General features: G+C 38.5%; 1 protein-coding gene across 1 annotated transcript in view; it reads left to right on the top strand.

Moving 5' to 3' along the window:
• Positions 1-14,551, top strand: part of PLXNB2 (plexin B2) — a 79,336-nt gene that overhangs the window by 56,062 nt on the left and 8,723 nt on the right. Inside the window, exons 22-29 of the mRNA XM_010076983.1 lie at positions 364-593; positions 1,594-1,775; positions 2,563-2,629; positions 2,739-2,885; positions 6,165-6,321; positions 7,329-7,429; positions 8,322-8,406; positions 13,915-14,069. Of these exons, the coding sequence (XP_010075285.1) occupies positions 364-593; positions 1,594-1,775; positions 2,563-2,629; positions 2,739-2,885; positions 6,165-6,321; positions 7,329-7,429; positions 8,322-8,406; positions 13,915-14,069 (1,124 nt within the window). The remainder of the gene's footprint in view (positions 1-363; positions 594-1,593; positions 1,776-2,562; positions 2,630-2,738; positions 2,886-6,164; positions 6,322-7,328; positions 7,430-8,321; positions 8,407-13,914; positions 14,070-14,551) is intronic.

The following is a 14,551-nucleotide window of genomic DNA, read 5'->3' as shown; positions in this document are numbered from 1 at the left end:
TGTGTGTAGGAAAGAAAAAAAAACCCAACACAATATTGCAGTGTCTTTTTTTGTCTCTGTGCTACAATCCAGGATTCGTATATAAAAATGTACCCAAGTATCCATTAAGGCCCTTTTTCTGATAGGCAGCAACAAGGAAACCCATCTGTGCTAAAGGCAGTTATCCTCATGTCACCATAGGATTAGCTGTGGTCGTAGTTAACAGGATAATGGGTAAAAACAGCAAGAGAAAATGTGAGATGAAATGGAGTTTTTGGTGTTGAGTTGCTTTTTCTCTATTACAAGGCACCCAAAAGATAATGTTTCCTAAAAAAGCTGCAGGCTTTTTTTAAATGAACCTTTAAACTGTATTGCATATTCCAGATCTAATGATAGAGATGGAGGATCAGACAAATGATATCAATGAAGCTGGAATTCCAGTACTGGACTACAAAACCTACACAGACAGAGTCTTCTTCTTGCCATCCAAAGATGGAGAGAAGGACGTAATGATTACGGGGAAGCTGGATATTCCTGAGGCCAGGCGTCAGACTGTGGAGCAGGCTTTGAACCAGTTCTCCAACCTCCTCAATAGCAAATCATTTCTCATTAATGTGAGTACTGAAGTAGATTCATCTCGTCTCTTAGCTGGGCATACCTGTGTGTGCAAGAGAGTAGGTTTGCAAGCACAACTGAACCAAAATTATTAAAAGTAAGCAATTTTCATATGGTTCTGGCTCCACAGTAACCACTGCAGATGTACGGCATCACACCCAGAGCTTCCTGGTGGGGCAGAGAGACAAGATCGTACTTCTGTGCCAGGTCACGTCGTATGGAGTCAGACAACGTTGCAGCAGCTGTAGGAAAACAGATATTACACAATCTGGCATAAAAACTGCTGTTACAAGTTTGTTTTAGCCTTTTAAGAAATGTGATTGGAGAATGCCAGTTCCATCCTGGTTTGTCACGGGAGTTACCTGCAGGATGCTATCTGCTGGATCTCTGTCCCAGAGAGGCAGAGGCTCCTCAAGTGGCCTGTTCATCAAGATTGATGAGTTCTCACAGCAGCTCTGAAAAGACTTATAATTGCTCACTCTCAAAAAGTGATGCTGATTGTCAGACACCTAAATATAGATTTAGGCTTCTAACTTTTGTTCCTTTTTAAATGAGGCTCCAGTGCTGAGCTAGTTAATGGTAGCATTACAGCTTATGGCAGATGAGAGCGCATTCCCGGGTGTACTTAGATTAGTGTCTTTGTAATTTGATGTGAAAGGACTGGGAATTTGTTGGGAGAGGGGAGTTTATTTTCTCTTTTAAATAATTCTCACTGAACATCTTTTTTCATTTAATTGAAGCATCATTTTTAGATAAGGCTTCAGTTAAAGTATATAAGCATTCCTTCGTTTAATCCAGTACACTGTCTGTGTCTCTAAAAACAAGTTATAGGCAACATTTTCTTATAAGTAGTTTTTTCAAACTTCTGAAAACTTTTCCATTCTGTGCTTAGAAGATTAATATTAAAATAATATTGCGTGTTTTCTTAGTGCAGATAAGTCTTGAAGTTCTTCAGAAACCTGTCATCTGACTTGATTTTACATTTGTTTTCTGTTTCAGTTTATTCACACGCTGGAAAACCAAAGGGAGTTCTCTGCTCGAGCTAAAGTATATTTTGCATCTTTACTGACAGTTGCTTTACATGGAAAACTAGAATACTATACTGACATCATGAGGACACTGTTCTTAGAACTGATGGATCAGTATGTTGTGGCCAAAAACCCAAAGCTGATGCTAAGAAGGTTTGAATGATTGTCATATTTTCTGTAGTTCTCTGGTTTTCTGTGAATGCATTTCTTTTGCAATGTGATTGTATTAAAATGCCAACTATCTGTGACAGTCAGAAATAGCCTGGCCCAAGCATATTAAGAAGACAAGCTCACCAGGAATAGCTGTGGAAGGCACAGACAGGACTGCTGACGACAGATTTCCTTATTCAAATACTGTAGTGTAGAATCTGCATTGAGATTACTGAAACATCTACCTTACTTCAAAATACAATGCCAAACATTTTGTTTACTTTTAAATCTAATTTTATTCCAAATAATCTAGCATTTATACCACACATCATCTCCACAATGAGCACACATAATCAGCTTGCATTGTGCATTCTGTGAGGGCTTGCTTTAGTGTTTTTAACCCTGATGTGATCCCAAATAAATTACAAAAGGCCTTGCTCTTTGTATGTTGTAGCTTTGTGATCTGTAGGTTATTTCCCAGTAACTGCACAGCTGGCTTAATTTTTTAGCTCTTACATTGTAGACACAATTTAAGATTTTGCATAAAGGATGTGTGCTTTTCAGTAATGAGCTGAAGGTACCAAGGAATGATGAGCAATACAAACCACTTATCCTAAAGCAAGTACATGCTCTCAAGACTCTATAGGGAAATCATTGCATTAGGAAAGTGCATGCAGTTAAGCATGTAAAAATATTACATTTCAACCAAGCAATATTTTTATTTAAAACTGTGTCATTAAGTACCCTTACCATACTTGGGGTTGTTTTGTTTTTGGTGTTTTTTTTTCAGATCTGAAACAGTTGTTGAGAGAATGTTGTCTAACTGGATGTCTATTTGTTTATATCAGTACCTCAAGGTAAGAGTTGAAGTCTATTGCCTGTGGGGGTTTTTTATCAATAATAAAACATGCTGCATTGAGTATATCTTTTGGGTTTTCTTTATTTTATTTCCTTGCCTTTAAACAGGACAATGCTGGAGAGTCTCTTTATAAGTTGTTCAAGGCTATAAAACACCAGGTAGAAAAAGGCCCAGTGGATGCTGTACTAAAGAAAGCCAAGTATACATTGAATGACACAGGCTTACTGGGAGATGATGTAGAGTATACGCCGTTGGTAAGCGGAGCATGATTGATATATTATAAAATTTTTTTTTCTTTTAAAATTAGGTCTGTGCATACTTTTCTGGACTACTCTGATCTGCATAGAAATTCTGGTCATGGGCAGGGCTGTCAATAGTTTGACCAAAGCAAGTCTCCAAGCAGGAAAATAGAATTATAAAGTATCTTCTAAGTGTTAAAGCCAAGTCCTGCCACTGTGGAATCCATTTCAGTAAATCTGTTTCATAATTTTCAAAGTCTGTCTGAACAGTGGTCAGGGTGTTTGGTTCCTTCCCTTTTCCCATCTAAATTAACAATTATTGATTATTGGTGATTGATAATTGGTAATTGATTTTTGCAGAATTCTTGCACAACGTTATACTTGAACTTCAGGTTGTCTTTCTCCCTTGTGATTGCTGCTCATCAGCATATCAAATGTCATTTTAGAGACTGTTTTATTAGAATACCAGGATGAGCTCCTCTACAGTCCTGTGAGATGGCTCTGCAATCTCCACAACACTTTATGAACCTACTTCTGCACTTGTTCCTGTGTGAGTCAAACTCTCCTGAACACGAGTAGCCCAACTGGCATTGAAAGGGTTTATTTCCACCTAAGGAAATAATTCCCTACAGTGATGAGGGGAAACTGCCTCTACAGGCAGTTCTGGAGACCCATGTTAGATGGTTCAGGTAGGATGAAGTGGACATCCCTGCCCCAGGTATTCCCTGTCTGAGCTCCACCAGCCTCTGAATCTGATCACCAGTGCCTTGGTCCAGTTCTCTTCTATTATGAATTCTGCTTTGACTTAATTCTGTTCACTGCCACAATTTTCCACCACTTTTTCAACCAGAATCCAGCACATGGATTCACTGTCTTTTTAAAAAACTGAAGCAGCCCACTCTTTATAGCTGTTTAGGGAGCATAAATTCTAGTTTTACTCTTTCTGACAGTCTGGCTGGTTTTCTTTAGGATACAATCTAATGAATATCAAAGATGTACACTGTCCCTCAGAGACCAACACAAGTTTTTTTTTCCCTCTCTGATTTCTCCTTTATTGACATGTTAGGAGCCATTTGTGGTTGTCTCCAACTGGGAAAGATGCAGTGACATATCTGCAGTGTGAAAAGAGAAACTTAATAAAAGGCTTTATTAAGTCTGGTAAAATAAATCACCATTTTGTGTATTCTGAAGGGATGCTGATGGGAGGACTGATGTGAGGAGATTACGGTAGGACTTTCACTCACAAAATCACTAGACTGTGACCTAGACTGCCTGGAGGAAAGGGTGTGCTGGGCAAGAAGAAATATTTTAAATTCAACTGATATTTTGGGGTTTAGATGAGTTATCATCTTCATATCTGAGCTGAAAGTGCCACCCATAGAAACCACACTGACTGGCGATGCTAGTTATATTTTCTCTTGTGTATGCAGAACAAAATTTACTTGCACTGTACATCATGTAAGACTTAATGGCAATAATTCTTTAATCAGTCTGCTTCTTTTCACAACAGAGCCAATGCCTGTAATTAAGCTAAATGAATGCAGCATGAAAGCAGAAAATTTGTGTATGCAATCAGATGTGGGCACAACAAGCATACTAGCTAGATATTAAACATTATAGCATTGTACAGTAGCAATATTTGGTCCAGCTTTACAGATTTCCCATAAAACAAAGATTTTATGTGTGTGCATGCATGGAAGATGGTGAGACATGTATATATACATATGGTGAAAGATTATGAAGGGCGTTACTATTGCTCTGAATTGTTGGCATCTTTGGCATGATGATGACATTGTTGTGGTAACTGTGAACAGTTAGGCAGTATTTGTGCGCCAAGGTAGGTTAAAGCATGAGCTAATTAGTTCACTTCTGCCTGAAATTGAGACACGGTGGGGAAGTATGGTATGGAGCAGTTGTCTGCTCTCTAATTGTTCTTATTTAAAAGGTGAATGTGTTTTGCATCGCTGGTTACACTGGCATGCTGCATACTGAACCAGCAGCAAAATCATGTCTAATAAGCTAATAGGAAAAGGAAGGTGAAATCTCATGATTAGTTTGAGAGTTCTGTCAAGGGGCAGTGCAATCATGTTTAATTTCATTGCTGTCTGGCGTAGCTTTTTTTCACTGTTTTAAAAGTACCAGCCATGAGAGTTTAATTCCGAGGTCTATGATAAGTTCAGGCATTATGGTTAGCAGGACCATATGTATCTGAGAGCTGCAAGGCTTTGGGTGTGCCTGGCCTCCAACGCTACCTGACTGGCAAAAGATCCAGGAGGGCTCTGAGCTGTACTGAATCAGCTAGTGAAAGAAAGAGGCTTTTCATAACATCTGTTTGGTTTTGGTGGGTTTTTTTTCCTTCTGGGAGGGTTTCCTGGCCATCATTTTCTCATTTGCTTTTGTCTGTATTAAAACTGATGCTTATATAGTAAAGCTACTTTAAAAAAAAAATCCCTCTAGATTTAGCAAATTACAGGCTTTCAAGAAATTCTCTTTAACATTAAAAAACCCCCATGTCAATATTATCCGAAAACACCAATATTTTAGAAGTAGTACTTAGGTATATTTCCTGGAGTTATTAGAGTTGTGACAACAGTAAGCAGTAAATGAAGTCTTCAAACACCAAAGATGATATAAATGGCTTTTATGTATACATGTGTGTGTGTGCACATATGTGTATATTTATATATATATCTAATGAATAGCTGGTCACAGGATGTAAAGTTACAGGAGATGAGCAAGTCACTGCTCATTAGTTGAGCCATGTTAAGTCACCATATGTACAGACCTAATCTGCTCAACTTGAGAAGTAAAACCACAACCATGAAGACAGCATAAAGGAAGGCAAAAGCATGCAATATTCTAGGAGTTCAGCAAAGTGCAGCTCAAATGATTATCAGGTCAAGTCTGAGCACTGCATTACTTGTGCTTTTATGTCTTCAAGGTTATCAGGCTATATGGGAAGCGTGTAACTGGTCAGTCATCCAGCTGCTTTGTTCTTCTTTAATAAATTCCCAAGACTCAGCAGTAGTAGCATATTACACGAGTAAATCTATTCTGCATCTTTTCTGTTTTGTAGGAGGAATTAGCTGGAATTTATGATAGCTGGTTGGCTGCATAACAGTGAAGGATCTCTCAAATAATTCATACTCCCATTGCAAATGCGTGCTCCTGTGCAATAATCATTGCACAGTGAATTTTAGATATTGTTTGCATGTAAATTGCCCAGAAAACAGATTCAGAGGTAATTCAGCATGGATTTGTCTTAATAACCATATGCATTCTCTTTTTTTACAGACAGTAAATGTGTATGTCCAAGATGGAGGAATCGATGCCATACCTGTGAAAGTGCTGAACTGTGATACTATATCACAAGTAAAGGAAAAGATAATAGACCAAGTCTATCGAAATCTACCATGTTCTCAGTGGCCAAAAGCTGAGAGTGTAGTTCTTGGTAGGTAGCTACTTGTGATACTATATTGAGCAGGTGACACATGTTGTGTGTTTTTGTATTTTCCCAAAAAATGTCTATAAAAGCTATTTATTGTTTTTGGGTTTAAAAAAAAGAAAAGTTTAATTCATGTTCAGCTGGATAAAAAAGTATATCATTTTTCAGCAATCTTAATATGCATTAAAAATTTATGCTTTCTTACAGAGTTCTTTTTCCTGACTCTTAAAGTTTTGATGTACTGTCATTAGTGAGCAAAGAGCCTGTTAATGACTGTTAGCACAAATGTATTCATGTCTGACAGTCAGTATCTCAGGTACTAATTAATGTGATAATGACAGCATGGACAATTAACTGATGGAGAAGTAATGATGCAATTTCAGAAACTGGTACTGATTTTGACTTGCCTTTATGATGGTTATTCAAATGAATTACAGCTTACAGGAGCTGGACTTTCAGGAGATGGTGAGCCACCCAGCCTCTGAAAATCATCCTCCTTGGAGGCTTTCAGAATTGCTCTTCTCTTCTTGAGAAAAAAAAAAAAAATTACATAACTTAAAAGGCCTAATAATCTCATAATAAAAGCTCCCATTAATAGTTTTGCAATATCTTCATTACTGCCTTAATCTGAAAGTAGAGGATACAATTCTTGCTCTTCAGAAAATCCTAGTAAATTCCTTAAAAATGCCTTTTCTGTTCCACACAAAGTCCTACTCTATTTTGGACTGATAGCAATTCCCATTGTGTATATTTGTAGTATTCTATGCAAAGGAGTTTCATTTTCTATGGTAAAGAATCAGAAGTCATGTACATGGTTAGGAATAGTTCATGCAAACTTCTGTAATAAAGGCCAAACTATTAAGCAATAAAAAACACACATTTTGGCATGTGCTAAATTACTTCTTTTAATGTTCCACAATGCATCAGTGGTCTCTAAGCTGAAACATTCTTGGAGTAGTTATTTTTGCACATGGTTAAAACCTTTTTTTTTTCTCATTTTAACAACTTCTTAGAGTGGCGTCCAGGTTCTACTGCACAGATCCTCTCAGACTTGGATTTAACATCCCAAAGAGATGGCAGATGGAAACGTATCAACACACTAATGCATTATAATGTAAGGAGGTGTTTCAGAGCAGTTGTTCTCATCTGTTAACTGTTGTCTAGTCATAAATATTTTTTTTTTAATAAAAACTTCTGTGCTACATAAAGAATCAAAAAAAGCCCTGGCTCTGGTTCTAAGCAGTAAAAGCTTGGGGTGTGAAAGGCTAGGTCTAAAATATTGCTTAAACATCTTACCAAACACATAACACCTAAATGCCAGCACTTCCGTTTCCTTATCATTGCAGTGTTCAAATCCAAATTCCCCCTTGAACGTTTAAAAGTTCCTTTTGCTAGGTCTCATATTCATCTCCTCTCTTCTCCATCGCTTCCTACTCCTGAGAATTGTCTTGGTCCTTGCTCTGCTGCTAAATAGATTTTGGGTTGGCCTGGTTTGTTCAACAGCCCAGTCAGGAGAGCAGATGTTGACATTTTTAGTAGTGTCCAGTTTAAGTTTTGTACTGTGCACTCTACCAAGAACTTGCAATCCACTTATCTTCCTTTTGTATCCTATTTATTGCTTTCTAACAACAAATATCCTGATTAGGAAATATAGAAGTTCGTTAGTTTTCCCTCAGAAGACAGACAGGTTCAATTCTTCATGATAAACCCCATTTTTGTACAAAGGGCACCCACACCAGATTGAGGAACCACTGAAGTCTTGGAGATGCTCCCAGCATTTTCAGTAATCTCAGAGGAGGTGTTGATGGGATCTATTATAAAAGGAGAGGGAGAGAGTCTGTTCTGAATTGCAGAGACAGTTGCCTAAGTAGCCTTTGAAGGGCAGCGTTAATCATAGGTCCAGATTCCCTGGCAAAGATTACAGAAACTGCAGTTTAGGTGTTAAGAAAGAGGTTCAGTAGTGCATACTTATTTTGAATAACATCCCTGCATTTGTATTTTGAAAGGTCCGAGATGGTGCCACACTCATCTTATCAAAAATGGGAATTTCCCAGCAGCCAGAGGATAATCAGCAGGATGTCCCAGGGGAAAGTAAGTATCTTGTGGCTTCACTACCTCTCAAAATTACTACAAGTCAAAACCCACACAGAGAAACTGACACTGCTGTCTTGATCTTGTTTATCTTGTTTATTGAGTCTGTGGAGTCAGATATTCCCCACCAGCCTATATAGGGTTTATTTGTTGCGTGGTACCCACTGCACACTTGCAATGGTTTTCTCTGTCCTTAATAAAAGCCTTAACAGAAAGCACTCTCAGCAAACATTTCCTTGCATATTTTGTTTCTCAATCCCACTAAGTCTATAGTCAAACCATATGTTTCATCTTTCCAAAGCTTTATCTCTTTTTCTCCTTCCTTCTTTCTTTTTCCTCTCCAAATTTCTTCCACTTCTTACTAGACTAGAATTGAATGTAGTGTTCTAGATGAACCATAGCAGAGACCAGCTCCCCTCGCTGTGACATAATGGGTCTGATGTAATTCTTCTTTATTGCATTCCTTACACCTATGTTGCCTTGCAAACTCCATACGTTCGTATTTTGTGTCTCCCTCCCTTTGAGTTGTGTTTTACCAACTATGCTATCTTGATTGTTCCAGGGTTTGTTGGTTGGCTTTGTTCATTCCATACATGTTATCTCTTTAGATGCAGCATTTTCCACAATTCCTTTGTTCTTTTTGAGGTTTGCAATCCACTGTAATTTAGTCTCAGGAATTTCCTTATAATGTTTCCTCTCTTTCATATCACTAAAGCAGCTGTTGCATAATTCTTGTATTGCTGTCTGCTACAGTACGCTGGACTTCTCCACATGGAAGGCAATCTGTTAGCTTGCAACCCATCTTTTAAAGCTTTTATTTCTACATGTTAGTATTCTGTCTAGAACAATTTCCTTTATCTCAAAACCTCTAGAGTCAAAATATCCATTACAGCCTAAAATGCATTCAGATTTTTATGGAACTTTTTACTAGTAAATTTACGTTCTTTGTGACATGTCTTTCCTTTACATTTCAGATACTCAGTTTTTCTTTTTTTTATCCTTATATTCAGTTATTTTACATGAGGTAGAAGTTAGATTTATGGAACAATAATTGTTGAGATCATTCTTCCCTCTAGGAACTCATTTTATATTTTTTTCTGTCTAGCACTGATTCCAAAAGCCATTGCTTCACCTGATAGTTTTATTCCTTTAAACACATTTACTGATCTTAAATTTAATAGGTTTCAAGGGCTGGGCAGTCAAACAGATTGGAAATAATATGCCAGAAATGTACATTTTTCAAGAAGATGGCTCTCAGCTGATAGCTGTGACGTGTATCGCTATTAAACAAAAATGTGCAGACTTCCATTTCATTTGTGTTGAGTGCTGGCCAGGAAATTAGGACAGGCAGAATTACTTGCCATTTACTTTTTACTCTCTCCTCCTGTTAAGACTTTTTCCAGCATCCTTGAAAGGTCTTCTAATGGTTGTGGCTACACCTCTGCTGCTGTGCTCTCACACCTTTACTGTAAGTGCTTGCCATAGCTGGCCAAGTGGTGACTACTTTGTCATGATAGGTGGCAGCCCAGCATGTTCATTTCAAAAGCCATTCGGTTTAGTACAGAGGGGAGTGAAGTGCAGCCAGGAGAGGAGCTGGTTCCTAGTCCCTGTTGGTTGGTTGCACCAGTTGCAGAGATAACTGCTGAGGCGGTAGTCACCGCCACTCTAAAGAAGAGGAGTGGACCGTGAATGGAGCCTGGTGGTGTCCTTAGCTTGCTTTGCTTTCTTAACGGAAAACAGTGTTCAGTCACCCGTTCTGGGCTCCCAGTCTTCACCCTCCCCACTTCGCCACCCTTGTGGCAGGCAGTAGAGGACCAGACCATGGAGTTTTCTTTTTCTGTCAGTTTTTTTTTCTTTCTTTCTTCTTTCTCTACAATTATATCTTTAGCTATGATTTGGTATGATGAAGCTCTTTGAACGTAGATGATCTGTTCTCCAAGATGAACTCCCTAGTTACAGGTGTGGCATACTAAATTGTAAAGGAAAAGCAGACTTCTGGGGATACTGCTGTCACACGAGGGCTTTCATACACAAGTGAAAAATCTGCAGAGAGAATTCAAATCCCAAAGTATGGAGTGAAAACAACTTCCACCATGTCTCTTCGGCACACCCTGTCTTGCACCTAGTGTACAAATTCGGGAAGACAGCATTTCATGCCAGGCTAGCCCATTTTCTTTAGCACCAGAGGGTCTTCAGAGCTATCTGGTACCAGCTTGTTCTTTTGGAAAGCTATAAAATGTTACAAAGATAGTGCAAAGCCCACGGTGACAGTGATTTGTTAGATGCTATGTGTATGAAAGGGAGAGGAGAGGATCAGTCTTCCCCTCCCACACATACACGTTTATATGACACAGGGATTTACACGGTTACGACAAAATAGAAATCTTGTCCCAGCTCTGTGAATGAGGCTTGTGACAAAGTGGTTTTCCTTTTATCCAGAGTCTCTCATTAACTTGCACCTTTTGCATTGAGAAGTGTCAGCCGAAGCCATTGACTGTCTGCCAAAGTACTAGGCTTTGCACAGAACAAAAATGTAAAACCCATGTTCAGAGATGTTGCTCCAAAACCTGGCATTGCTTCCATGCTGCTTTTGATTCACAGCTTCTAACAGGAAGACACTAGAAGCTGGAGATTGTGACAAATTAAATGGAGCATCTTTTGCTTCTGGAGAGAATAAATGCAATTACTAATTTGTATCAAGGTGGAGAATGATTTCAGTGATTTCATGCTAGTATTTTTGTACTGAACTATAAGGGCTATATTCTGTTTTTGTTTTTTTCTGGGTTTTTTTCTCTGAGGTTTGTTTTTTTCTTTTGTAATTCTGAATAAAAATAGCCAGAGGGTTGCAGATCAGAAATACTGATTAGCAGATCCATGTAGGGCAGCCCTTCCTTCACCTCCATGGAGCGGTGTATTCACAGCAGGGGAGGAGACTGGAAGGAAGCTAATTGCCACAGGCCACACAAGGGGAAAGGGGCTGCATTGCCTGTCACCATCTCACTTGCCTCCATCAAGTTTACATCATGGTTCATGCCACTATAGTCAGCACAGTCAATATTTGGCAATAGCCCACCCAGCGTTATTTTATACTGGCCAAAGAATGCCCCAGGGCCAAGACAAAGAGTTCAGGGGGAAGCATTTGACCCAGCGGGCACAGTCTTCTCCCCGGTTACAGCTTAACACATAATGTGGCCACCATAATGTGGTGGTTTCCCCTCTCTTTTATTTTCTTCACCTTCTACTTTTCCATAGGGAAAATATTATCTCACAGAAATGCTATTTTCTCTTAGTAACTGTACTGCTAACATGTGTTGTTGCCCCACGTTCTGAATTTCTCTTCCTCTTTCTTCCTGCTATTTTTAGCAATGAAGTGGGATCTTTGTATTGCAAAAGTTCATCTGGTTGAGCTGTAGTCTCTCAATCCCTGTGTTCCTGTGGAATAACTACTGCTTCACTAGTAGCCAATTCTGTTGATGCTAAGCAAACACAGGCCAAATTAAGCTGCACATCAGGGCCACTGATCTCGATGAAAACCGCTTTGGTTGTTTCTCTTCTCTGCAAAGTTAAACTGGGCCATATACCATCGGGAGGGCAAAGAGAGGACAAATTCCTTTGAATCAAAGGAGGAAGCAGAAGTGTGCCAAGCGACTGACATAAGGCTGGAAAATAGTTTCTGCTCTAACTGCATGATTTGATCTATTAATTTACAAAAGTAAATAACAGACATTGCAAAAGAAATTCCAGACTTCAGGCCCACCAGCAGTTCTTACTGTACTGGCAGATGATTGCTATGAATGGTATCGATTGCGAAATCATAGCTGCTTCAAACTAAAGTGATAGCTTTTATTTCTTTCTTGCTTCATTCTTGTGAACTTCCAAGTCAAATTAAGGACTTTCAAAGGACAACTGGATTTAATGGGAGATTTTTTTTTCCCTACCTGGTGAAAAAGAAGTAAAGGCCCCAGAAGACTGCATAGCTAATTCTTTTCATGAGGCTATATAAGATAGATTCCAGCAGAAGTGTTGGTTTGGCCAGATTGCATATAAATGTTATTTTCCTCTGTGATGTAAAATATTGAACATACATGCAAGCTGGTAAATTTAATGTAGCTGTTGAACAGCTACATTAGCACTACTATGGCCAAAAATTTGAAAGGACAAAATTCATGCAATTAGAAATTTATATTTTCTGCCATATATTAAAGCATAAAACTCAGCAGTAATGCAAAATAATTGTGCAATAGGGCTGAATCACAATTTTTATGGGAAAAATAACTTTCACATTTTAAAGACGTCAATGATTTTAAATGCACTGATTCAGTAACTTCCACTGGAAAAGTCCCATTGATGTTAGGGACTATGCCAAGTAGATATAAAAATTAAGAAATTAAAGGAAGAACAAGCAAAACCAGGAGGTTTGAAATGAAGTTTGTGGCACAGAATATTTTTTCAAGGGATATTAATTGCAAGTTAAAACAGTTGTATCCTCTCTTTTGGAACTGTTCATAACAAAAGGTTCTGAAGCATAGAGTTTGTCTGAACATTCCTGTTGATGTTGAAATGCAAGACTGCCTTTTTTCCACTGCGTGATCATTGCACTAAGCTTAGGGACCAGGTGCATGACCAAGCCACGGCTGTAGCACAGCAGGGCACTGCAATCAGATGAGCTGTCATAAGCATCCAGGAGCTTACTCCTGTTTCTGCTCTATGGTTACAGACTTGGTGTGAGTCCCTTTCTCTCTTTAAGCTATGAATACTGACAAATATTTAAAAATCTTACTATAATGGATTATGAGTTATTATGAGCAGTCATTACCTCTGTCTGCTGGAGTTCACATGCTTTCAGTAAAAGGATGCATTTTTCCTCCTTTCAGCTACAAAGTCAAGTGGTGCTGGTCAAATGCTGATAAAGGCAGATCTGAACTGAGGTAGCATATTTTGAATTCAGCAGTTAGGGTAAAAATGTAAATTGTAATTATGATACCTAGAAAAAAGATTGATATCATACATTCTTAAATTTCCACTGCCAAATTCACCAGAGCTGCTACAACAATATCTTGTCTTGTACCTGGAGCAGGCTATAATTGCTCTTTCTGTGGTGGCTCTTGGGTCAGACCTAGACGAACTTTTGCAACTTGATCATGTCTCCGAGAATTCACAAAGGGGTAGGGTATTTCATTGTGTAGACCTCAAAAAAATGCACATACTGTGTTTACATGACCAAACGGGAGTTTCCTTATTGTGATTCCTTCCTCTCCCTTTGCTCTTGACCAAAGCAAACAGCAACCTACTTCAGTGCTGCTTTTTCAGCTTATGAATTATTGAACATTTAGTACTTGAATTGTATATGTGGGATGGGAACAGAGTAATCTAGTTCCTCTTGGCAAGAGAAAAGGTAAGTTAAGGATAGAGAACAAGGATCTTACCTGTACTTAGGTATATGATTATTTTCGTGTTGCTGATTTGGGTGCAGGGCTTTTTCATAATTATTGCAATTACCGTTTCTAGGGCACGCGCTCCTGGAAGATGAAAATAAGGTCTGGCATCTAGTCCGGCCAGTAGATGAAATTGATGAAGGTAAATCGAAGCGGGGCAGCGTGAAAGAAAAGGAGAGGACCAAAGCTATTACAGAAATCTACCTGACCAGACTTCTCTCTGTGAAGGTAGGGCTCAGCTATGCCACAGTTACAACTTACATCTGTAGATTTTGAGGTACAACTGAAGAAAATTATGCAACTTTTAGTCATGCATTTTGCTGCAGTTTTGAATATGTGTCAAGTAAATACAAGCTGGTGTTCAGGGCTTCAGGTGATTAATATGCCCTGAGGAACATTACTGGGAAAGAGATAAAGTATAACTCCTGACCAATGCTGAGAACTGTGATTATGTGTTCGTTCAATAAGGATTTTTCTTGCAAGACAAAGATGGATATTCTCCTCTGTGCCATCTGTTTAGATAATAGTTTGTTGTGTTTTCTTGTGAACCAAATGCCTTATAAACTACTACAGAGCCTTATATTTCTCTGGTTTTGTTTGTGACCCATCTAGAAAAGTAATAAAAATGTTTTCAAATAGTAATAATAGTCCTTTTAGAGTATTTTTAGTGCTTATACTGCAGAATGGATCAAAACAATTTTGTGAAGCAT

This window comes from Pterocles gutturalis, unplaced genomic scaffold, assembly GCF_000699245.1.
Source record: "Pterocles gutturalis isolate BGI_N339 unplaced genomic scaffold, ASM69924v1 scaffold12818, whole genome shotgun sequence".
Taxonomy (NCBI): Eukaryota; Metazoa; Chordata; class Aves; order Pterocliformes; family Pteroclidae; genus Pterocles; species Pterocles gutturalis.
Note: the sequence above shows the minus strand (reverse complement) of the source record. Positions and strands in the feature narration are given on the sequence as shown.